The 26239-nt window shown below is 48.3% G+C and overlaps 1 protein-coding gene across 1 annotated transcript in view; it reads right to left on the reverse strand.

The window, feature by feature from the left end:
* Nucleotides 1-26239, reverse strand: part of lrp2b (low density lipoprotein receptor-related protein 2b) — a 158885-nt gene that overhangs the window by 77146 nt on the left and 55500 nt on the right. Inside the window, exons 32-43 of the mRNA XM_045214242.1 lie at nucleotides 22013-22141; nucleotides 21493-21659; nucleotides 20501-20644; nucleotides 20144-20253; nucleotides 19605-19782; nucleotides 18016-18229; nucleotides 17510-17746; nucleotides 17049-17240; nucleotides 11927-12103; nucleotides 11278-11573; nucleotides 10610-11030; nucleotides 805-837 (exon numbers count right to left, since the gene is read on the reverse strand). Of these exons, the coding sequence (XP_045070177.1) occupies nucleotides 805-837; nucleotides 10610-11030; nucleotides 11278-11573; nucleotides 11927-12103; nucleotides 17049-17240; nucleotides 17510-17746; nucleotides 18016-18229; nucleotides 19605-19782; nucleotides 20144-20253; nucleotides 20501-20644; nucleotides 21493-21659; nucleotides 22013-22141 (2298 nt within the window). The remainder of the gene's footprint in view (nucleotides 1-804; nucleotides 838-10609; nucleotides 11031-11277; nucleotides 11574-11926; nucleotides 12104-17048; nucleotides 17241-17509; nucleotides 17747-18015; nucleotides 18230-19604; nucleotides 19783-20143; nucleotides 20254-20500; nucleotides 20645-21492; nucleotides 21660-22012; nucleotides 22142-26239) is intronic.

A 26239-nucleotide genomic window follows, 5' to 3' on the forward strand; every position in this document is an offset into this window, starting at 1 on the left:
TTAGCAAGACACCCCCAATAAAGGAGTGGTTCTGCAGGTGGTGACCACAGACCACTTCTCAGTTCCTATGCTTCCTGGCTGATGTTTTGGTCACTTTTGAATGCTGGCGGTGCTTTCACTCTAGTGGTAGCATGAGACGGAGTCTACAACCCACACAAGTGGCTCAGGTAGTGCAGCTCATCCAGGATGGCACATCAATGCGAGCTGTGGCAAGAAGGTTTGCTGTGTCTGTCAGCGTAGTGTCCAGAGCATGGAGGCGCTACCAGGAGACAGGCCAGTACATCAGGAGACGTGGAGGAGGCCGTAGGAGGGCAACAACACAGCAGCAGGACCGCTACCTCCGCCTTTGTGCAAGGAGGGGCAGGAGGAGCACTGCCAGAGCCCTGCAAAATGACCTCCTGCAGGCCACAAATGTGCATGTTTCTGCTCAAACGGTCAGAAATAGACTCCATGAGGGTGGTATGAGGGCCCGACGTCCACAGGTGGGGGTTGATCTTACAGCCCAACACCGTGCAGGACGTTTGGCATTTGCCAGAGAACACCAAGATTGGCAAATTCGCCACTGGCGCCCTGTGCTCTTCACAGATGAAAGCAGGTTCACACTGAGCACATGTGACAGACGTGACAGAGTCTGGAGACGCCGTGGAGAACGTTCTGCTGCCTGCAACATCCTCCAGCATGACCGGTTTGGCGGTGGGTCAGTCATGGTGTGGGGTAGCATTTCTTTGGGGGGCCGCACAGCCCTCCATGTGCTCGCCAGACGTAGCCTGACTGCCATTAGGTACTGAGATGAGATCCTCAGACCCCTTGTGAGACCATATGCTGGTGCGGTTGGCCCTGGGTTCCTAATGCAAGACAATGCTAGACCTCATGTGGCTGGAGTGTGTCAGCAGTTCCTGCAAGAGGAAGGCATTGATGCTATGGACTGGCCCGCCCGTTCCCCAGACCTGAATCCAATTGAGTACATCTGGGACATCATGTCTCGCTCCATCCACCAACGCCACGTTGCACCACAGACTGTCCAGGAGTTGGCGGATGCTTTAGTCCAGGTCTGGGAGGAGATCCCTCAGGAGACCATCCGCCACCTCATCAGGAGCAAGCCCAGGCGTTGTAGGGAGGTCATACATATTTGGGAGTTGTGGTGAGGGAGGCCCCACTCTCTCCTTTCCCAGATGTTTAGTTCATTTCATTCCGATCTCCTCTGCATTATTGTAGCCATCTGCTGCAGCCTGTCAACTATGCCTCTGCCTATCCCTGTTCTCTCCTCTCTGCACAGGCTACACAAACGCCTCACACCGCGTGGCTGCTGCCTCTCTAACCTGGTGGTCCCTGAACGCACGACCCACGTGGAGTTCCAGGTCTCAGGCAGCCTCTGGAACTGCCGTTCTGCTGCCAACAAGGCAGAGTTCATCTCAGCCTATGCTACCCTCCAGTCCCTTGACTTCTTGGCGCTGACGGAAACATGGATTACCACTGAAAACACTGCTACTCCTGCTGCTCTCTCCTCGTCTGACCATGTGTTCTCGCATACCCCGAGAGCATCTGGTTAGCGGGGTGGTGGCACAGGAATCCTCATCTCTCCCAAGTGGACATTCTCAATTTTTCCCCTGACCCATCTGTCTATCTCCTCATTTGAATTCCATGCTGTCACAGTCACTAGCCCATTTAAGCTTAATATCCTTGTCATCTATCACCATCAAGGTTCCCTTGGAGAGTTCATCAATGAGCTTGACGCCTTGATAAGTTCCTTTCCTGAGGATGGCTCACCCCTCACAGTTCTGGGGGATTTCAACCTCCCTACGTCTACATTTGACTCATTTCTCTCTGCCTCCTTCTTTCCACTCCTCTCCTCTTTTGACCTCACCCTCTCACCGTCCCCCCCTACTCACAAGGCAGGCAATACGCTTGACCTCATCTTTACTAGATGCTGTTGTTCTACTAATCTCACTGCAACTCCCCTCCAAGTCTCCGACCACTACTTTGTATCCTTTTCTCTCTCCCTCTCCTCCAACACTACTCACTCTGCCCCTACACAGATGGTAATGCGCCGTCGCAACCTTCGTTTCTCTCTCTCCCGCTTACTCTCTCCTCTTCCATCCTATCATCTCTTCCCTCTGCTCAATCCTTCTCCCTCCAATCTCCTGATTCTGCCTCCTCAAACCTCCTCTCCTCCCTTTCTGCATCCTTTGACTCTCTATGTCCCCTATCCTCCCGGCCGGCTCGGTCCTCCCCTCCTGCTCCGTGGCTTGATGACTCATTGCGAGCTCACAGAACAGAGCTCCGGGCAGCTGAGCGGAAATGGAAGAAAACTAGACTCCCTGCGGACCTGGCATCTTTTCACTCCCTCCTCTCTACATTTTCTTCAACTGTTTCTGCTGCTAAGGCCACTTTCTACCACTCTAAATTCCAAGCATCTGCCTCTAACCCTAGGAAGCTCTTTGCCACATTCTCCTCCCTGCTGAATCCTCCCCCCCCCTCCTCCCTCTCTGTGGATGAGTTCGTCAACCATTTTGAAAAGAAGGTTGACGACATCCGATCCTCGTTTGTTAAGTCAAATGACACTGCTGGTCCTGCTCACACTGCCCTACCCTATGCTTTGACTTCTTTCTCCCCTCTCTCTCCAGATAAAATCTTGCGACTTGTGACGGCAGGCCGCCCAACAACCTGCCCGCTTGACCCTATCCCCTCCTCTCTTCTCCAGACCATCTCCGGTGACCTTCTCCCTTACCTCACCTCGCTGATCAACTCATCCTTGACCGCTGGCTATGTCCCTTCCGTCTTCAAGAGAGCGAGAGTTGCACCCCTTCTCAAAAAACCAACACTCGATCCCTCTGATGTCAACAACTACAGACCAGTATCCCTTCTTAATTTTCTCTCCAAAACTATTGAGCGTACCGTCTTTAGCCAACTCTCTTGCTATCTCTCTCAGAATGACCTTCTTGATCCAAACCAGTCAGGTTTCAAGACTGGTCATTCAACTGAGACTGCTCTTCTCTGTGTCACGGAGGCTCTCCGCACTGCTAAAGCTAACTCTCTCTCCTCTGCTCTTGTCCTTCTAGACCTGTCTGCTGCCTTTGATACTGTGAACCATCAGATCCTCCTCTCCACCCTCTCCGAGCTGGGCATCTCCGGCGCGGCTCACTCTTGGATTGCGTCCTACCTGACCGGTCGCTCCTACCAAGTGGCGTGGCGAGAAGCTGTCTCCGCACCACGTGCTCTCACCACTGGTGTCCCCCAGGGCTCAGTTCTAGGCCCTCTCCTATTCTCGCTATACACCAAGTCACTTGGCTCTGTCATATCCTCACATGGCCTCTCCTATCATTGCTACGCTGACGACACACAACTAATCTTCTCCTTTCCCCCTTCTGATAATCAGGTGGCAAATTGCATCTCTGCATGTCTGGCAGACATATCAAATTTTAGAAAAAGCTGTTGCGCAGCAACTCACTGCCTTTCTGAAGACAAACAATGTATACGAAATGCTTCAGTCTGGTTTTAGACCCCATCATAGCACTGAGACTGCACTTGTGAAGGTGGTAAATGACCTTTTAATGGCGTCAGACCGAGGCTCTGCATCTGTCCTCGTGCTACTAGACCTTAGTGCTGCCTTTGACACCATCGATCACCACATTCTTTTGGAGAGACTGGAAACCCAAATTGGTCTACACGGACAAGTTCTGGCCTGGTTTAGATCCTACCTGTCGGAAAGATATCAGTTTGTCTCTGTGAATGGTCTGTCCTCCGACAAATCAACTGTACATTTCGGTGTTCCTCAAGGTTCCGTTTTAGGACCACTATTGTTTTTCACTATATATTTTACCTCTTGGGGATGTTATTCGAAAACATAATGTTAACTTTCACTGCTATGCGGATGACACACAGCTGTACATTTCAATGAAGCATGGTGAAGCCCCAAAATTGCCCTCGCTAGAAGCCTGTGTTTCAGACATAAGAAAGTGGATGGCTGAAAACTTTTTACTTTTAAACTCGGACAAAACAGAGATGCTTGTACTAGGTCCCAAGAAACAAAGAGATCTTCTGTTAAATCTGACAATTCATCTTGATGGTTGTAAAGTCGTCTCAAATAAAACTGTGAAGGACCTAGGCGTTACTCTTGACCCTGATCTCTCTTTTGACGAACATATCAAGACTGTTTCAAGGACAGCTTTTTTCCATCTACGTAACATTGCAAAAATCAGAAATTTTCTGTCCAAAAATGATGCAGAAAAATTAATCCATGCATTTGTTACTTCTAGATTAGACTACTGCAATGCTCTATTTTCCGGCTACCCGGATAAAGCACTAAATAAACTTCAGTTAGTGCTAAATACGGCTGCTAGAATCCTGACTAGAACCAAGAAATTTGATCATATTACTCCAGTGCTAGCTTCCCTACACTGGCTTCCTGTTAAGGCAAGGGCTGATTTCAAGGTTTTACTGTTAACCTATAAAGCGTTACATGGGCTTGCTCCTACCTATCTTTCCGAGTTGGTCCTGCCGTACATACCAATACGTACGCTACGGTCACAAGACGCAGGCCTCCTAATTGTCCCTAGAATTTCTAAGCAAACAGCGGGAGGCAGGGCTTTCTCCTATAGATCTCCATTTTTATGGAACAGTCTGCCTACCCATGTGAGAGACGCAGACTCGGTCTCAACCTTTAAGTCTTTACTGAAGACTTATCTCTTCAGTAGGTCATATGATTGAGTGTAGTCTGGCCCAGGAGTGTGAAGGTGAACGGAAAGGCTGGAGCAACGAACAGCCCTTGCTGTCTCTGCCGGGCCGGTTCCCCTCTCCACTGGGGTTCTCTGCCTCTAACCCTGTTGCAGGGGCTGAGTCACTGGCTTGCTGGTGCTCTTTCATGCCGTCCCTGGGAGGGGTGCGTCACTTGAGTGGGTTGAGTTACTGACGTGATCTTCCTGTCTGGGTTGGCGCCCCCCCTTGGTTTGTGCTGTGGTGGAGACCTCTGTGGGCTATACTCGGCCTTGTCTCAGGATTGTAAGTTGGTGGTTGGGGATATCCCTCTAGTGGTGCGGGGGCTGTGCTTTGGCGGAGTGGGTGGGGTTATATCCTTCCTGTTTGGCCCTGTCCGGGGTTTCTTCGGATGGGGCCACAGTGTCTCCGGACCGCTCCTGTCTCAGCCTCCAGTATTTATGCTGCAGTAGTTTATGTGTCGGGGGCTGGGGTTAGTTGGTTATACCTGGAGTACTTCTCCTGTCTTATCCAGTGTCCTGTGTGAATTTAAGTATGCTCTCTCTAATTCTCTCGTTCTCTCTTTCTCTCTGAGAACCTGAGCCCTAGGACCATACGTCAGGACTACCGGGCATGATGACACCTTGCTGTCCCCAGTCCGCCTGGCCTTGCTGCTATTCCAGTTTCAACTGTTCTGCCTGCGGCTACGAAACCCCTACCTGTCCCAGACCTGCTGTTTTCAACTCTAAATGATCGGCATGAAAAGCCAACTGAGAGACCTGAGCCCTAGGACCATACGTCGGGACTACCGGCCGTGGTGACTCCTTGCTGTCCCCAGTCCGCCTGGCCTTGCTGCTATTCCAGTTTAAACTGTTCTGCCTGCGGTTATGGAACCCCTACCTGTCCCAGACCTGCTGTTTTAAACTCTAATGATCGGCTATGAAAAGCCAACTGAGATTTATTCCTGATTATTATTTGACCATGCTTGTCACTTATGAACATTTTTGAACATCTTGGCATGGTTCTGTTATAATCTCCACCCGGCACAGCCAGAAGAGGACTGGCCACCCCTCATAGCCTGGTTCCTCTCTAGGTTTCTTCCTAGGTTTTGCCTTTCTAGGGAGTTTTTCCTAGCCACCGTGCTTCTACACCTGCATTACTAGCTGTTTGGGGTTTTAGGCTGGGTTTCTGTACAGCACTTCGAGATATTAGCTGATGTAAGAAGGGCTATATAAAATAAAATTGATTGATTGATTGATCAGTATGGATGACGGATCACCACCTCAAGCTGAACCTTGGCAAGACGGAGCTGCTCTTCCTCCCGGGGAAGGACTGCCTGTTCCATGATCTCGCCATCACGGTTGACAACTCCGTTGTGTCCTCCTCCCAGAGTGCGAAGAGCCTTGGCGTGACCCTGGACAACACCCTGTCGTTCTCCTCTAACATCAAGGCGGTGACCCGATCCTGTAGGTTCATGCTCTACAACATTCGGAGAGTACGACCCTGCCTTACACAGAAAGCGGCACAGGTCCTAATCCAGGCACTTGTCATCTCCCGTCTGGATTACTGCAACTCGCTGTTGGCTGGGCTCCCTGCCTGTGCCATTAAACCCCTACAACTCATCCAGAATGCCGCAGCCCGTCTGGTGTTCAACCTTCCCAAGTTCTCTCACGTCACCCCGCTCCTCCGCACACTCCACTGGCTTCCAGTTGAAGCTTGCATCTGCTACAAGACCATGGTGCTTGCCTACGGAGCTGTGAGGGGAACGGCACCTCCGTACCTTCAGGCTCTGATCAGTCCCTACACCCAAACGAGGGCACTGCGTTCATCCACCTCTGGCCTGCTGGCTCCCTACCTCTGCGGAAGCATAGTTCCCGCTCAGCCCAGTCAAAACTGTTCGCTGCTCTGGCACCCCAATGGTGGAACAAGCTCCCTCACGACGCCAGGACAGCGGAGTCACTCACCACCTTCCGGAGACATTTGAAACCCCACCTCTTTAAGGAATACCTGGGATAGGATAAAGTAATCCTTCTACCCCCCCCTTAATCCTTCTACCCCCCTTATACAAAAATACTAAAACGAAATACAAATTAAATATTAAAAAATTAAAAAATCAAATTAAAAAAAACATTGTAAAGTGGTTATCCCACTGGCTATAAGGTGAATGTACCTATTTGTAAGTCACTCTGGATAAGAGCGTCTGCTAAATGACGTAAATGTAAATGTAATACAGGCTCGTGGAGGCCACACACACTACTGAGCCTCATTTTGACGTGTTTTAAGGACATTACATCAAAGTTGGATCAGCCTGTAGTGTGGTTTTCCACTTTAATTTTGAGTGTGACTCCAAATCCAGACCTCCATGGGTTGATAAATTTGATTTCCATTGATAATTTTTGTGTGATTTTGTTGTCAGCACATTCAACTATGTAAAGAAAAAAGTATTTAATAAGATTATTTCATTCATTCAGATCTAGGATGTGTTATTTTAGTGTTCCCTTTATTTTTTTGAGCAGTGTATATTTTTGGTATATGATCACACTGGTAATAGACAATTTGTTGTATTACTTGTGAGGCACAGCTGAGTGAGCATAATAATCCGCATTTTTTTACTAGACTCTCTGACTCACCGTCCCTTCACTCTCCCTCCCTCCCTCCAATGAGAAAGGGGGACACAGTCTTCCAGCTGATGGCAAAAATCTAGTCGCACTACATTATTTCTGCATAATGCACCAATTCATGTTGTCACTTCTATGCCCAGAGAAAGTGAAATATTCCTCGATATTAAAAAAGACCCAAGCCATTAATAATAACATTGCAAGCTTATCGGAACACTTCACTATACTCATTCATTGCAGCTGCAGTGCTGGTTGTAGCGTAAATGGAAGTAGGGAGAATGCGCATTTTATGGCTTATAAAATATTGAGCAAAGTGTTGACAGTGCTGAATAACAACATAAACATTGCTGAATAACAACATAAACATTAACTTATTCATAAAAACAGCAGCTCTTTGCTGTATTCGTTGTCTCTCTCTAGTCATGGTTTTTGAATTTTTTGAAATCTCACAGTATGTCACGCCCTGGCTCGGGGGACTCTTAAATGTTGAGCCAGGGTGTGGATTTTCTATGTTTTGTTTTCTATGTTTTTGGTTCTGGTTCGTTTTGATCTATGTTGGCCAGGGTGGTTCCCAATCAGAGGCAGCTGTAGCTCGTTGTCTCTGATTGGGGACCATACTTAGGCAGCCTGTTTGGCACTAGTATTTTGTGGGATCTTGTTCCGTAAGGTTTTGTGTATAACCTAGGACTTCACGTATCGTTTGGTTTATTGTTTTGGTTCGTGTTGTGTACGCAATAAAGAATGTACGCTTATCACGCTGCGCCTTGGTCCGCATCTGTCGACGATCGTGACAGAAGATCCCACCACCAGAGGACCAAGCAGCGTGCCCAGGAGGAGAAGTTGGCGATGTCCCAGGTGAGCGAATGGTGGTCTTGGGAGGACATATTCGCGGGCAGAGGGCCATGGGTAAAAGTAAATGCCCAGGCAGGAGAGGAGAAACGGCGCCAACCGTGCCGACGACGGACACGCGAGAGGCAACCCCAATAAATGTTTTTGGGGGGGGCACACGGCGTGGACGACGGGGCTGCTGGAGGCAGCTACAGGACGAATCGGCGGACTAGGAGAGAAGGCCACCAGGTTTGGGGGGCTGGAAGGGGGGTTGGCGGAGCCTAGAGGTAGAGCAGAGCCAACTCCCCGTACTCAGGCTAGGCAGCGTGAGACTGGGCAGGTTCCGTGTTATGCGGAGCCACGTACTGTGCCGCGAGTGTTCCGGCACAGTCCTGTACGTCCTGTGCTAGCACCACGCACGTGTCGTGCTAAGGTGGGCATGCAGCCAGGACGGAGTGTGCTGGCTCAACGCTCGTGGCCTCCAGTACCCCTCCTCGGTCCCGGATATCCTGCGCCAGTGCCACGTGCTGTAGTGCCAGTACGAGTGCACAGCCCTGTACGTCCTGTGCTGATGCTTCACACAGATTGTGTGGAAATGGGCATTCAGCCAGGACGGGTTGTGTCAGCTCTCCGCTCCAGACCTCCAGTCCGTCTCCACAGTCCAGCCCGGCCTGTTCCTGTCCCTCGCACCAAGCCTGTGGTGCGCGTCGCCAGCCCGGTCCGGCCTGTTCCTGCTCCCCGCACCAAGCCAGTGGTGCGCGTCGCCAGCCCGGTCCGGCCTGTTCCTGTCCCTCGCACCAAGCCTGTGGTGCGCGTCGGCAGCCCGGTCTGGCCTGTTCCTGTCCCTCGCACCAAGACTGTGGTGCGCGTCGTCAGCCCGGTCCGGCCTGTTCCTGCCCCTCGCACCAAGCCAGTGGTGCGCGTCGCCAGCCCGGTCCGGCCTGTTCCTACTCCCCCCACCAATCCAATGGTGCGTGTCGTCAGCCCGGTCCGGCCCGGTCCGGCCCGTTCCTGCCCCTCGCACCAAGCCAGTGGTGCGCGTCGCCAGCCCGGTCCGGCCAGTTCCTGCTCCCCGCACCAAGCCAGTGGTGCGCGTCGTCAGCCTGGTCCGGCCCGTTCCTGCTCCCCGCACCAAGCCAGTGGTGCGCGTCGTCAGCCCGGTCCGGCCCGTTCCTGCTCCCCGCACCAAGCCAGTGGTGCGCGTCGTCAGTCCGGCACGGTCCGTGCCTGTTCCACCGGTGCCTGGTCCGGCACCGGTCAGCTGCTCCACACTGGAGCCAGATCAATCCGCTCCACCGGTGTCCAGTCCAGCTCCGGCCAGCGGGACCAGACCAGGGGCGCTACGAGGGGGTAGAGAGAGAGTGGTGGTCACGCCCGGAGCCGGATCCGCCTCCGAGGCGGAATGCCCACCCGTCCCCTACCCCGTTGTGTTGGTGTGGCGCGGTCGCAGTCCGCGCCTTTGGGGGGGGTACTGTCACGCCCTGGCTCGGGGGACTCTTAAATGTTGAGCCAGGGTGTGGATTTTCTATGTTTTGTTTTCTGTGTTTTTGGTTCTGGTTCGTTTTGATCTATGTTGGCCAGGGTGGTTCCCAATCAGAGGCAGCTGTAGCTCGTTGTCTCTGATTGGGGACCATACTTAGGCAGCCTGTTTGGCACTAGTATTTTGTGGGATCTTGTTCCGTAAGGTTTTGTGTATAACCTAGGACTTCACGTATTGTTTGGTTTATTGTTTTGGTTCGTGTTGTGTACGCAATAAAGAATGTACGCTTATCACGCTGCGCCTTGGTCCGCATCTGTCGACGATCGTGACACAGTATCAACTTTGCTGTGCGTTCAAGGTTTCTTTTTACAGTCTATGGCTCGAGAAAACTGTGCAGACACGGTGATCTGAGCTATCTGATTGGCCAGCGGTAGGCCTATAGGTGCACTTGGTTTGCTCTCTGGGCCTGCCGAGTAGGCGGAGTTCTACCTTCAGACACATGAAATGGTTCAAAGTGGGAATACTTTGCTTTCCCGGCGCTATGGCTGCTGAATCAAGTGCACCTACCGCCAATAGCGCGAAACGAATATAACATTTTGAATGCAAGGCTTTATCGTTGGGTTTTAACATAAATGTTTGGTGATTGACTAGGAATGCCTTGGAGATCGACCACTGGTCTAGACTCTAGAGCCTACCGCTTACCTCTTAAAAGTAGGAGGATACATATGCAAATAAAAGATGACTGGTCATCGGTCAGAATAATCAGATCAGATTGTGATGTCATGATCTGGGCCAAAAACTCCATCCCACCTGAGCAGGCTGAAATTCCAGGCAATCTTTTCTTCCACAAAAAGGGAATTATCATCATTTTCACAATTTCAGTGTTATTTCGACCACATAGTGTGAAAAAATAATTACAAAAACACTATACATTGTTTTCCCCAACCCTCGGATTCACAACACTTACTGTCGGCTATGATGACAGGTGCACCGGTAACCGTGGTGATGACATAGCCTATCCTGCTTCGGCCTATCCCCATGTACTGAGTAAAAAATATCCTCTTGTCTGCAAAGTCGAAATCCAGCGCCACCACATTATAGCCCAAGTTGATAGTAGGGTAGGGGCTAGTGTGATCGGAGGGGTCTAAACGTAAACTATTCATGGTGTAGTCGGTGGTGAAAACCAGGAACTCGTCCAGACCGTAGCCGCACGACACGCCGTTGTTGAGGAGCGAACCGTGGGCACAGGCGCAAGTGGGTTTCTCCTGCTCGGGCAGGGCGAAGCAGAGCTGCTGGCAGCGCCCATTGTCCTCCTGGCACGGGTTGAAGCCCACCAGGTTGGCAGCGGTGGGCTGCACGTGGGAGTTGAAGACCACCACGTCCGTGAGTCCGTCAATGCCGTCGCGGATCACCTGGTGATGACAGTGATGTTGTTAGTTCAGTCTTTGAATGTGAAAGACACTATTTTGTGCTTTGTGATTTTGTGCTACTTTTGTGCAGCTTGTTGTATCGACATCTAGGAGTTGTATGTTGTAGGTTTACCCGTTGTATACATTGTTGCGTACATTGATTATAATGTTTTTGTTATGTTACTTTGATAAGACATTTTTCAAAAAAGTGAAAGAGACACTAGGCAAAATAAAGCTATTTCATAATCACCTCTGGCTGGGTCGTATTCGCCGGATCCTTGCTGGCCTGGAAAAGCTTCCCGAGCTTTCTATCCACCCACAACATAGAATTCCCAAATATCGACAATCCGTACGGAGCCGGGTATCGACTCCCATAACGGACAATCTCCCTCTGCGTCCCATCGGGCGCCATGCGCGAAATCATATCCAGCACGTCGTCGGTCCAGTACAGGAAATCATTGGTGTAGTCGACGGTGAGGCCGCGTGGCGATGCCAGGCTCTCGGAGGCTAACAAGGTACGGTTGGCACCATCTAGCTGGGCACGTTCTAGAATAGAAAATAATACATTAGTTACACACACATTGAAAGGCACAGGTTTAGGATGCAGCACCACTGGATGGAAAGCTATTTTGGGGGTTAAGGGCCTTGCTCAAGGGAACAACGGTAGTGGTAGTAATGACACCAGCAGCCCTCCAGTAGGCAGTTCAGTACCCACTTTTCCTTTCATTTTATATATTGTTAGGTGTTTTCTGACTTTATTGAACAGATAGAGAGAGAGGGTGAGTGGGGAAAGATAGAGAGGTTGTGTCAAAGGGCAATAGGCTGGATTCGAAACCTATGCCGACCCTTTAGAAGTGTGCCGGTTACTGGTCAACCTCTATAACCTCTGGACTACTTACCAATTTTGGGGTTCTGGCCTCCGTCAGCCCAAAAGAGAAAACGGAGCTTGGGGCTGACGGCAAGGTCACTGGGCCGGTCCTCAATGGACTTGAGGAGGACCGTGCGGTAGGGGGTTTCGAGGCGGGTCACCTCCAAGTAGGTCTGGGCCTCGACAGCGTTAGTGAAGTAGAGGTTGCCTAAGGGGGAGGGGATGGGAGAAGAAAGTTTAGGGAGTGAACAATATTGATATTGAGGGATACCTGGAGGTAATAGGACCTCTTTGAAATTAAAATAGATGGCCCTCCCACTGTGGAAAAATATTTTTACCTGGCCCTCCCTGAGCGTAAAAAAACTAAACATGTAACCCTCCCCCTCCAAAAAGTATCATTAAAACAAAATAGCAGGGAATATTAAATCCCTTTTTAGTAGGCTATCAATGTTGCAGACGTGCTTTCTATCAAATCAACCCGTGGTTAAGAACCACTGCTGTATTCATACCATATTCATGTTATCCGCTAGAGGGCGGCATTTACCAATTTAAGCGTTAAGGGCCGTCAACACCAAGGACGATAAATATAATGATAAATTATACGTAACTATAAAACGTTGGCGAGCATCCACACTAGAGGAAAGTTTACGTTCTACAGTAGCCTACACCTGTCAATCAACTATCAACGCATCCTACTGCATGCTGTAGGCCTATTAATAAGGTGGTAACACAGACCATTCAGTGCTTCAAAGTGTGTTCATTGTTATGGTGACAACTGCAAATAATACTTCAATGTAGGTTACATGTAGCCTAATGAAAATGTTAATTAAACGTTGAAATTCAACAACAAACGCTGTTTAGCCTGCGCATCTTTTACATCATGTCATTGCTTGCCTCGTTGCTCAAGTGGTTTGAAAGTGATTTCCATTTTTCTAATGGATGTAAATTCATTTGGATCTTCTTTTTCACTGTGCTCATCACTATCTGTCCTGTGCAACCATTTAATAGGCTACATCTGTGCAACAATGTTATCATCACTGCACTCTCTCTCCGCAACTTTCCCCAACAGTTCATTTGGCCAAGGCCTATTTTACATTCAGCAATAGCAAGAAAGCATTCTTCTCTCCACGGAAAGCCTATTAGGCCTAGTATACAAAATACAACAACAAAAAAACTCCTCTAGCTTTTGTAGCCTATAGCTTTTCCTGGGATTTCACGAGAAGAGGAATAGCAGAGAGGCTTGCGTCCGTAGCCTATAGCCTATTGCGCATGGGAATAGCTGGAAGAGGGAGGCTAGAGTTCTAAAAACAAAAAGTGATGCAATCAGTCTCTCCTTTACTTTTAACCAAGAGAGACTGGCATGCATAGTATTGATATTAACCCTCTGATTACAGTGAAGAGCAAGACCGCTAAAACGACCTGTTTTGAATGCTTCATGCCGAAATAACTGGATAAAATAAAATAACATTTTGTCACATGCGCCGAATACAACTGGTGTAGACTTTAGCGAGAAATTCTGGCTTACAAGCCCTTCCCAACGATGCAGAGTAAAATAGTATCACGAGGAATAAAACACAATACACAAGAATGGAGCTATATACAGGGAGTACCATACAGTATAGGCCTGATTGTGCAACCATTTGGATCAGTTATGGGTCTATTCTCAACAGTTTACAAGGTCCTGAAAGGTACATTAGCAGGCTACTCACATGGTGTATTTTGATCACACCATTACGAAGTTTCTCTCTCTCTCCTTTCAAATTCCCAGCCAGGGGTGTATTCATTACGGAAACTGTTTACTGTTCATAACCAAATGGAAGAAAACAGAGCAAAACTAGAGTTTCTATTTGCCAAATTCAGGTAGGTCCCTACCCGTTTCGTTCCGTTTGCTTCCGTTTAAGAAACGTTTTGCAACAGAACCGGCATAATGAATACTGTGACGTTCTGGCTCCGGGACTCTTAGTAGTGAGCCAGGGTTGTCATTTTCATTTGGGTGTAGTTCTATGTGGGATCTAGTTGTTTCATTTCTATGTTTGGTTTTGATGTTGATTTAGTCATATGACTCCCAATCGGAGGTAACGAGTGTCAGCTGTCGGCTCGTTATCTCTGATTGGGAGCCATATTTATACTGTGTGGTTTCACCTTGGTTTTGTGGGTTTTTGTTTCCTTGTTGCTGTTAGTCATTATCAGTATTGAACTTCACTTTCGTCATATTTGGTTTGTTGTTTTGATCGTGGTTTCGTTATAATAAAGTCTACGATGTTCGCTCAACACGCTGCGTATTGGTCCGTTTCCTCAGACGATCGTGACAGAAAAACCCACCATAAAAGGACCAAGCAGCGCGTCCAGGAGCAAAGGGTCTGGACATGGGAGGAACTGTTGGACGGTAAAGGGTCCTGGACTTGGGAGGAGATCCTGGATGGTATGGATCGCCGACCATGGAACGAGACGGTGGAGAGGCGACGGCGAGAGGAGCAACGGCATCGGCAGGGCCATCGTCGGAAGGACGGGAGGCAACCCCAAAAAATTTTTTGGGGGGGGCACATGGCTTGGGCGGCTGGGCAGCAGGAGGCTGCCACAGGGAGAAAAGGAGAGAAGGCTAACGGAGTACGGGAGCCATTGGCGAGTAGAGGGAGGGAAGTGTGTGTGGCACGGCGTGAAAGACTGATGGGTGTTGCCAGTCCGGTCCGGCCTGTTCCTGATCCTCGGTTGAGGCCAGTGGTGTGTGTTCCCGGTACGGACCGGCCTGTTCCTACTCCAAGCACCAGGTCCACGGTGTGCTACGCCAGCCCGGCCCGGCCTGTTCCGGCCACTCGCACCAGGGATGCGGTGCGCGTCGCCAGCCCAGCCCGGCCTGTTCCTGCTCCACGCACCAGGGATAGGGTGCGCTTCGCCAGCCCGGCCCGGCCTGTTCCGGCCACTCGCACCAGGGATACGGTGCGCGTCGCCAGCTCAGCCCGGCCTGTTCCTACTCCACGCACCAGGGATACGGTGCGCGTCGCCAGCCCAGCCCGGCCTGTTCCTACTCCACGCACCAGGGATACGGTGCGCTTCGCCAGCCCGGCCCGGCCTGTTCCGGCCTCTCGCACCAGAGATACGGTGCGCGTCGCCAGCCCAGCCCGGCCTGTTCCTGCTCTCCGCACTAGGCCTTATGTGCGTCCCCAGGGTCCAGCATGCCCTGTTGCTGCTCTCCGCACTAGGCCTTATGTGCGTCCCCAGGGCCAAGCATGCCCTGTTGCTGCTTCCCGCACTAGCCCTGAGATGCGTGTCCTCAGCCCGGTACCTCCAGTTCCGGCACCACGCATCAGGCCTACGGTGCGTCCCCAGGGCCAAGCATGCCCTGTTGCTTCTCCCGCACTAGCCCTGAGATGCGTGTCCTCAGCCCGGTACCTCCAGTTCCGGCACCACGCATCAGGCCTACGGTGCGTCCCCAGGGCCAAGCATGCCCTGTTGCTTCTCCCCGCACTAGCCCTGAGATGCGTGTCCTCAGCCCGGTACCTCCAGTTCCGGCACCACGCACCAGGCCTACGGTGCGCCTCAGACGGCCAGAGTCTGCCGTCTGCCCAACGGGGCCTGAACTGTCCGTCTGCCCAACGGCGCCTGAACTGTCCGTCTGCCCAACGCCGTCTGAACTGCCCGTCTGCCCAACGGCGCCTGAACTGCCCGTCTGCCCAACGCCGTCTGAACTGTCCGTCTGCCCAACGCCGTCTGAACTGCCCGTCTGTACTGAGCCTGCAAAGCCGCCCGTCTGCCATGAGCCTTCAGAGCCGTCCGCCAGACAGGATCAGCCAGAGCCTTCCGCCAGACAGGATCAGCCAGAGCCTTCCGCCAGACAGGATCAGCCAGAGCCTTCCGCCAGACAGGATCAGCCAGAGCCTTCCGCCAGACAGGATCAGCCAGAGCCTTCCGCCAGACAGGAGCAGCCAGAGCCTTCCGTCAGACCGGGATCAGCCAGAGCCTTCCGCCAGCCAGGAGCAGCCAGAGCCTTCCGCCAGCCGCGAGCAGCCAGATCCGTCAGCCAGCCGCGAGCAGCCAGATCCGTCAGCCAGCCATGAGCAGCCAGATCCGTCAGCCAGCCATGAGCCGTCCAGCCAGGATCCGCCAGAGCCGTCCAGCCAGGATCCGCCAGAGCCGTCCAGCCAGGATCCGCCAGAGCCAGCCAGCCAGGATCCGCCATTTAGTCATGTGCTGCCCCTTAGTCCAGTGCTGCCCCTTAGTCCGGTGCTGTCCCTCAGCCTGGTGCTGCCTCTTAGTCCGGTGCTGCCCCTTAATCCAGGTGGGTTTAAGTGGAGGGTGGTCATTGGGAGGAGGTTAAGAAAGCGGGTAGTAACTATAGTGGGGTGGTGGTCAAGCCCGGAGCCGGAACCGCCTCCGGGGAGCAACACCCACCCAGCCCTCCCCTATTGTGGGGTTGTGAGGCGCGGTCGCAGTCCGCGCCTTTAGGGGGGGGTACTGTGACGTTCTGGCTCCGGGACTCTTAGTAGTGAGCCAGGGTTGTCATTTTCATTTGGGTGTAGTTCTATGTGGGATCTAGTTGTTTCATTTCTATGTTTGGTTTTGATGTTGATTTAGTCATATGACTCCCAATCGGAGGTAACGAGTGTCAGCTGTCGGCTCGTTATCTCTGATTGGGAGCCATATTTATACTGTGTGGTTTCACCTTGGTTTTGTGGGTTTTTGTTTCCTTGTTGCTGTTAGTCATTATCAGTATTGAACTTCACTTTCGTCATATTTGGTTTGTTGTTTTGATCGTGGTTTCGTTATAATAAAGTCTACGATGTTCGCTCAACACGCTGCGTATTGGTCCGTTTCCTCAGACGATCGTGACAAATACGCCCCAGTTATTTGGTTACACAGTCGAATTCAATTTGTAAATTCCAAAATGCTGACAAATACTAACATTTAATCGATTACAAATTACATGACCCTACCCTGGACTAAATAAAAAAATACGAAACTGTCCCCCATTTTTTTCCGGGTAACAATTGTGTAAATTCCGACCGGTCCCTTAATGGAACTGGTTGTTATCTTTTTGTAATGAAGTCATTTCAACCAGTTTTGCCTGCTGGGTGTGGTTTATAGATGAAGGTCAGTACCAGAACTATTTACAACTTGGAGTATGTCTCTCCACTCTTTACATCATGGATCCTAACCTGAGATCCAGTCCACAGCCATGCCTTGTATGCCTCCTCGGCCGATGCCTTGGTTGACGACGGGAGTGAAGCTTCCACCATCTGTCTGGGCCCTGAAGATCCCTCTGTAAGAGCTGGAGGTGCTGTTGTCGATCCAGTAGATGTACCTAGAGGCGACGTGGAGATCCAACTTGTCCATCACAGAGTAGGAGTCTGCAACGGGTAAAGACATGTTAGCTTATCTAGATACTCAGTTACAGTATAAGTTAGTAACAAAGTTGGGTATAGATTAATTAATGAGGATTCATGACAAGATGTGTTTCAGACATCATCAGATAGATTATTATAGGTCATAATTAACAATTACCCAATTAATAAAGGTCATAGTTAGCATACGATTATGACATGTACATGTTATGTATGGTTAAAGTTAGGGTATATTTAGGTCTGGTTGATTTAAAGTTAGAGTTAGGGTTACGCACATCCAGCAACAGGCACCATGGCCTCCGAGTGGTCGGAGCTGTTGATGTGGAAGCCTCGGATAAGTCTGGGGGTGGAGACCACTGCGTAGGAGTCGTACTGCACGCAGCTGGTGCCATCCTGGGAAGGCACGAAGCCCGTGGTGCAGGCACATGTCTTCTGGCCCCCAGGCTTGGGCAGACACAGGTGGGGACAAGCCCCATTGTTGGTGCTGCAGCCGTTGGTGGTCCCGGCCGAGTCTGGGGAAGAAGAGAAAGGATGAGAAATTAACTTGAGGTATAATGCCTGTGTGGAACTCATTTTTTCACAAAAATCTCCCATTGACACCAACTTGAAAATTCAAGGACCTACAAATCTATTGACAATCTACTTGGTGGCAAATGTACCTAATATCGGATCAGTAAAATGTTCAGTTTCATACTCTACATAGCTCTCTGTTGAAAAACAATATATGTTTTAGCCTACGCAGGTGAAGACCAGCAGATTAGCTGTAGGTAGCCACACTCACTGTCTCGGGCATTGACTTTGAGGGCTCGCACTCCTGTCATCCCACTCCTCAGCACCACCATGTTGGCCCCAGTGCCCTTGTCCACCCTCTCAATGACCTCGTAGTCCAGGTCGGTGTAATAGAGGTAGTTCTGGTGCACTGTGAGGCCCCAGGGGTGGGACAGCTGGCTCACTATGGTCACCCTGCTGACCCCGTCCATTGTACCACACTCAATCTGTTCACAGGGAAAGGGACAGTACAGGGAGTCAGGGACATTAGAGATACTGTATGCTTCAGTTGTAGCACTATTCAATTCAATTCAGCATAACCTTATTTGTCCCCTTAGGTAATAACTACTAGGGCTAGTGATGTTTCAGACACATACAACACATCAGAATATGATATGCAATAAAGTTGTGAGCACTAAATGAGAAAAGAATATGACAGTGGTTGTGTGTGTTCGTGCATGTATGTCTGTCCGTCCGTCCGTCTGTGTAGTCCTTTGTAGCTCAGTTGGTAGAACAGGGTAGTGGGTTCGATTCCCAGTACCACCCATAAGGAAAATGTATGCACACATAAGTCGCTTTAGCGTCTTCTAAATGGCATATATTCTCATCAAGTTTGCAGACGACACAACAGTAACAGGCCTTATTACCAACAATGACGAGACAGCCTATGGCAGCCTACAGGGAGGAGTGGTGCCAGGAAAATAATCTCTCCCTCAACGTCATCAAAACGAAGGAGCTGATCGTGGACTTCAGGAAACAGCAGAGGGAGCACGCCCCTATCCACATCGACGGGACCACAGTGGAGAAGGTGGTAAGCTTCAAATTCCTCGGCGTACACATCACTGACAATCTGAAATGGTCCACCCACACAGACTTTTACAGATGCACAATTGAGAGCATCCTGTCGGGCTGTATCACCGCCTGGTATGGCAACCGCAGGGCTCTCAAGAGGGTGGTGCGGTCTGCCCAACGCATCACCAGGGGCACACTGCCTGCCCTCCAGGACACCTTCAGCACCCGATGTCACAGGAAGGCCAAAAAGATCATCAAGGACATCAACCACCCAAGCTACTGCCTGTTCACCCCTCTATCACCCAGAAGGCGAGGTCAGTACAGGTGCATCAAAGCTGGGACAGAGAGACTGAAAAACAGCTTCTATCTCAAGGCCATCAGACTGTTAAATAGCCATCATTAGCTGGCTACCACCCGGTTACTCGACCCTGCACCTTAGAGGCTGCTGCCCTATATACATAGACATGGAATCACTGGCCACTTTAATAATGGAACAGTAGTCACTTTAATAATGTTTACATACTGCTTTACTCATCTCATATATACAGTATATACTGTATTATATTCTACTGTATTTTAGTCAATGCCACTCCAACATTGCTCGTCCTAATATTTATATATTTCTTAATTCCATTCTTTTACTTTTAGATTTGTGTGTATTGTTGTGAATTGTTAGATACTACTGCACTGTTGGAGCTAGGAACACAAGCATTCCGCTACACCCGCAATAACATCTGCTAAATATGTGTATGTGACCAATAAAATGTGATTTGATTTAATATATTTGTTTCTGTGTAACTCGGTACCCACCACTCCGGTGCTGGCGACGCCCCAGTACAGCTTGCTCATAGCGATGTCTGCGGTGATGAACCCAATGTTCCCCAGGTTGATGGTGTAGAGGTTCCTCAGGTTGCCTCCATCCATGTCAGCACTGGCAACCTTAGGGGGTACGCCACTGTCTATCCCCCGGTCTGTCCAGAACAACTTACTATAAAGCAGGAATTCAGAAAGGTTAGTATAAATTAGTATTAGCATTAGCATTAATCCACTGATGATGACCTGGAATGAAGCCTAACTAACAATTCAAAATATGTCTGGTGTTGTTGTTGATTTTCCTTATAATGTTATGAAATGCTTGGTATAATGTTGGTATAAAGTCACATTGACTATTTTACTTCCTAAATACATCAGTATCCAACAAACTGTACAGTATTATTACTTGACCATTAAACATACACTACATACGCAAGACGGCACATACACATACAGTACTACTTGTTTGTCATAATTACATTTATTCAGTTGTATCCTTTGTAACTAGTAATACTGATACACAGACGAGTGTTTACCCTCTGGCTGGGTCCAGGGCTATTCCAATAGGCTCCCCTGCTCCCTCTGGCTTCCCTGTGTTTGTGATGAGGGTCTTCCTGTACAGTTGGACTCCATCCACACGAATGACCTACAGTAGATGAGAAACTTGTTATATCATGTTAAATGAATACATTATAACCATGTTACTACTAACGCAGTTAAAAGATACATTATGCAAAGAAATGAGATATAGTCACAATTAGCGTGAAACTACTCAGTTATCATCTCTATATTGGATCCAATAACACCTTATGCCTAGTAATGATATTGTATGTCTACAAATGCAAGTAAGATATATTCTATACATCATTTACAATGAGGACATGATACGTTACCTCTATTGCTTTATTAGTTGGATTAGTGTAGTACATCATGCGAGTTATCCAATCAAAAGCCAGACCAGAGGGCGAGCCAATGATTGCAGATGGAGCAAACAGAGTCCTATTGGTTCCATCCGTTTTCACCCTGTAAATGGAGCTCTGAGAGGGAGAGACAGCAAACAATTCACTTATATTAGACCCAAATCCAGACTTGAAATAAGTGAGTTTTGGGGTGTTGGGTTCTAACTTGAAATATTGAAATATCCTTATTCATGTTTCCATATTAGAACTGGGTGTATGGAAATCTACTGAGTGAGAAAGGGGAGTGCAGAAAGTTTACATTCTGTCAGAACATGTTATTGTCAAATCTCATGTATCCTATGGAGAGAGGCAAAGAGTAACAGTCAGGTTTCAGTCACTGATAAGGTTGTATAGCTGTGGATTAGGGAGGAGTGAGGAATGTGGGCCGAGGTCAGGTCAGATGAAGTGAGCAGGAACAGTCCTATGACATACACACAACGGAGGCAGGGACATGACTATACCCATGAGAGGAACCACTTAAGTTCCTGACTAGCAACAGAGGTGTATTGGCTGTCTAGATATGCAAGGAGTTGACTCCACCCAGTAGAGGGTATAAATATATGTACTTGTGTAAACATGTCTTTGTCTTTTCAGCTGTTGGACCCAGTGGGTGAATAAACTTGGTTTGAGCTTTTTCTTAGTCTTAATTTCAACTTCCTCGGACTTCAATGTGTGAGTTAAGCAAGAGTCTAGTTAAGTGTGTGTATATTGAGGTAGGATTCTGCACTTACATCATTCAAAACGGTTAAGGTTACAAAATTCCAGTAACCGTCCCATTTTTTTTCTCTAGAAATCTGCTTATTCCTGCCTTATTACGGGAATCTTACAACCGGGATTTCTGGAAAACTGGGGAATTTTGCAAAACCTGAATTTTGCAACATTTAAAATGGTAGTGGTTTATTTACTGTGAGCAACTTGTCACTCACCGAGCCCTGCACCCAATAGACAAACTGCTCCTGGTCGTCAAAGTCGATGTCCCGCCCCTGGGTGATGCCAGACACGGGTACCATGGCGTTGTTGGAGGGGTCGGCCGGGTCCACAGGGATGCCGAAGATCACAGTCTCCCTCACCACCATCAGGAACGGAGTGTCATCTGAGGTAGAGACAGAGTAGGATAGAATGGGATGGGGTGGAGTGGAGTGGAGTGGAATAGAATATGAAAGAGACAAGCAAAACAGAAAAGCAAAATCAACCAATGTTTTTTTCTGATTGGCATTTGCGATATCGCTATCTCCATTTATCATGTTATGACAAATACACAACACATTTGCCTTCATACAGAATAGTATAAATCAGAATGGTATAGAATAAAATAAAATTGATTAGGAATAGGATAGAAAAAATCCCTTGTACTGTACTAATTTATGACAGCAATAATTCATCAGGTCAAATCGATGTGCTAAGAGAGATGCTACAAGCCTATCGTTAGAGCTGCTGGTAGGGTACCTTTGATGCAGGTCCGCCCATCACTGTTGAGGTTCCAGCCAGACTGGCAGTGGCAGGTGTAGTACCTGGGCCTAAAGCCAGACAGTAGGCACAGCTGACTGCACAGGTGCTCCGCGCATGGGTTGATTGCTGCATAGTGGAAAACAATGGAACAATCATGAAATGCTTTATCCACTACTGAGCTACAGGGTCCCCTGTAGCTCAGTTGGTAGAACATGGCGCTTGCAACGCCAGGGTTGTGGGTTCGTTTCCCACAGGGGGGCAGTATGAAAATGTATGCACTCACTAACTGTAAGTCGCTCTGGATAAGAGCGTTTGCTAAATGACTTAAATGTAAATGTAAACTAGTGCTGAGCGATTAGTGCTTTTTGAGGTCAGTTCGGTTTCGGTTCGATTATTAAAAGATTATCACGGTTTTTCGATTTCGGTTTTGATTATACATTTTTTACATTAAATGCACTATGCATTACATGTATGTGGGTTGACTGCTGTAACAACACAGAATAAAACAATTAATAAAAGTCCAATGATGGTGGTGGCTTCCCATTACTGCTTATTACTTATTAACCATCATTTATTGACATTACATTACTTTAATAAAATATTTCAGTTGTTGTGTATATTACATTTGTTTTAGGCCTATTTGATTACTTTATTATTTAATTTCCAAGTCATCATCTCATCTCTATAGAGCTGCTGCCTATGCGGTCTGACAAAATCACTATTTTAGTAGTTCTTCAAAGTAAATAAGGCATACTTTTATGACTGCTGAATACCAACTATCAACCACTTATATCATGTATTTTCAGGTAGAGATACCTAACGAAGCTCTCTATCCCTCTCGATCGCACGTTCTTCTGTCACTTCTCTCCCTCTCAGACTGGACAAGTAGGCGCGCAATGGGTTATGGTTATAATTAATGATCATGTTTTCTGCAATAAACTATGTAGAATATTGGCCTGTTGGAAACTACAACTCCCTACTACATCGCACAGTTCAGGCTTGATCTGATTTATCTCTAGAGAAACTGCGCATTGCACTCACAAAAAAAAAGAACGAAATGGAATTCAAATAATTTAACAGATATCATTCAATAACAGGAATTTCTGTTAATTGTTCAGCACTATCCACTACAAACAAATAGTATGTTTGAATGTTTTATGGACGAATTTTGAATGTTACCCGCTGGTTGTTAGAATGTTATACAGAATTTGTTGGAACAGTACCTACTGGTTGTTTGAATGTTATCTGGAAGTTGTTTGAACGTTACCTGATGTTTTTTATTTTTTATACATACATACATATATACATATATACATACATACACATACACATACACATACAGTGGGGAGAACAAGTATTTGATACACTGCCGATTTTGCAGGTTTTCCTACTTACAAAGCATGTAGAGGTCTGTAATTTTTTATCATAGGTACACTTCAACTGTGAGAGACGGAATCTAAAACAAAAATCCAGAAAATCACATTGTATGATTTTTAAGTAATTAATTTGCATTTTATTGCATATCATAAGTATTTGATACATCAGAATAGCAGAACTTAATATTTGGTACAGAAACCTTTGTTTGCAAATACAGAGATCATACGTTTCCTGTAGGTCTTGACCAGGTTTGCACACACTGCAGCAGAGATTTTGGCCCACTCCTCCATACAGACCTTCTCCAGATCCTTCAGGTTTCGGGGCTGTCGCTGGGCAATACAGACTTTCAGCTCTCTCCAAATATTTTCTATTGGGTTCAGGTCTGGAGACTGGCTAGGCCACTCCAGGACCTTGAGATGCCTCTTACGGAGCCACTCCTTAGTTGCCCTGGCTGTGTGTTTCGGGTCGTTGTCATGCTGGAAGACCCAGCCACGACCCATCTTCAATGCTCTTACTGAGGGAAGGAGGTTGTTGGCCAAGATCTCGCGATACATTGCCCCATCAATCCTCCCCTCAATACGGTGCAGTCATCCTGTCCCCTTTGCAGAAAAGCATCCCCAAAGAATGATGTTTCCACCTCTATGCTTCACGGTTGGGATGGTGTTCTTGGGGTTGTACTCATCCTTCTTCTTCCTCCAAACACGGCGAGTGGAGTTTAGACCAAAAAGCTCTATTTTTGTCTCATCAGACCACATGACCTTCTCCCATTCCTCCTCTGGATCATCCAGATGGTCATTGGCAAACTTCAGACGGGCCTGGACATGCGCTGGCTTGAGCAGGGGGACCTTGCGTGCGCTGCAGGATTTTAATCCATGACGGCGTAGTATGTTACTAATGGTTTTCTTTGAGACTGTAGGGACAGCTCTCTTCAGGTCATTGACCAGGTCCTGCCGTGTAGTTCTGGGCTGATCCCTCACCTTCCTCATGATCATTGATGCCCCGCGAGGTGAGATCTTGCATGGAGCCCCAGACCGAGGGTGATTGACCATCATCTTGAACTTCTTCCATTTTCTAATAATTGCGCCAACAGTTGTTGCCTTCTCACCAAGCTGCTTGCCTATTGTCCTGTAGCCCATCCCAGCCTTGTGCAGGTCCACAATTGTATCCCTGATGTCCTTACACAGCTCTCTGGTCTTGGCCATTGTGGAGAGGTTGGAGTCTGTTTGATTGAGTGTGTGGACAGGTGTCTTTTATACAGGTAATGAGTTCAAACAGGTGCAGTTAATACAGGTAATGAGTGGAGAACAGGAGGGCTTCTTAAAGAAAAACTAACAGGTCTGTGAGAGCCGGAATTCTTACTGGTTGGTAGGTGATCAAATACTTATGTCATGCAATAAAATGCAAATTAATTACTTAAAAATCATACAATGTGATTTTCTGGATTTTTGTTTTAGATTCCGTCTCTCACAGTTGAAGTGTACCTATGATAAAAATTACAGACCTCTACATGCTTTGTAAGTAGGAAAACCTGCAAAATCGGCAGTGTATCAAATACTTGTTCTCCCCACTGTACATATCCTTTCAAAAAATATATTTCCCTTTATTACTTTCCAACCCCACAACCCCTTCCCTAATTGGAGTAAACTAGTGAACAACAATGCTTAGGCCTCTACTTCCAGCTTATACATACTATATACATTTTACGGACACAGTCAATTTTACAATAATTATTTTTTGTTTGTTTTTACTCCTGAACTTCATCTACCCTCAATCTCTCTGATCATTTTCATGATGATCATGATGTAGTGGACCATGATAGTTCTTTGGTGATGTGGACACCAAGGAACTTGAAGCTCTCAACCTGTTCCACTACAGCCCCGTCGATGAGAATGGGGGCGTGCTCAGTCCTCTTTTTTCTTCCTGTAGTCCACAATCATCTCCTTTGTCTTGGTCATGTTGAGGGAGAGGTTGTTATCCTGGCACCACACTGCAAGGTCTCTGACCTCCTCCCTATAGGCTGTCTCATCGTTGTCGGTGATCAGGCCTACCACTGTTGTGTCGTCGGCAAACTTAATGATGGTGTTGGAATCGTGCCTGGCCATGCAGTCATGTGTGAACAGGGAGTACAGGAGGGGACTGAGCACGCACCCCTGAGGGGCCCCCGTGTTGAGGATCAGTGTGGCAGATGTGTTGTTACCTACCCTTACCACCTGGGGGTGGCCCGTCAGGAAGTCCAGGATCCAGTTGCAGAGGGAGGTGTTTAGTCCCAGGATCCTTAGCTTAGTGATGAGCTTTGAGGGTACTATGGTGTTGAATGCTGAGCTGTAGTCAATGAATAGCATTCTCACGTAGGTGTTCCTCTTGTCCAGGTGGGAAAGGGCAGTGTGAAGTGCAATAGAGATTGCATCATCTGTGGATCTGTTGGGGCGGTATGCAAATTGGAGTGGGTCTAGGGTTTCTGGGATAATGGTGTTTATGTGAGCCATGACCAGCCTTTCAAAGCACTTCATGGCTACAAACGTCAGTGCTACGGGTCGGTAGTCATTTAGGCAGGTTATCTTAGTGTCCTTGGGCACGGGGACTATGGTGGTCTGCTTGAAACATGTTGGTATTACAGACTCAGTCAGGGACATGTTGAAAATGTCAGTGAAGACACTTGCCAGTTGGTCAGCACATCCTCGGAGTACACGCCCTGGTAATCCGTCTGGCCCTGCGGCCTTGTGAATGTTGACCTGCTTAAAAGTCTTACTCACATTGGCTACGGGGAGCGTGATCACATAGTCATCCGGAACAGCTGGTGCTCTCATGCATGCTTCAGTGTTGCTTGCCTCGAAGCGAGCATAGAAG

Source organism: Coregonus clupeaformis, chromosome 1 (genome assembly GCF_020615455.1).
Source record: "Coregonus clupeaformis isolate EN_2021a chromosome 1, ASM2061545v1, whole genome shotgun sequence".
NCBI classification, from domain to species: domain Eukaryota; kingdom Metazoa; phylum Chordata; class Actinopteri; order Salmoniformes; family Salmonidae; genus Coregonus; species Coregonus clupeaformis.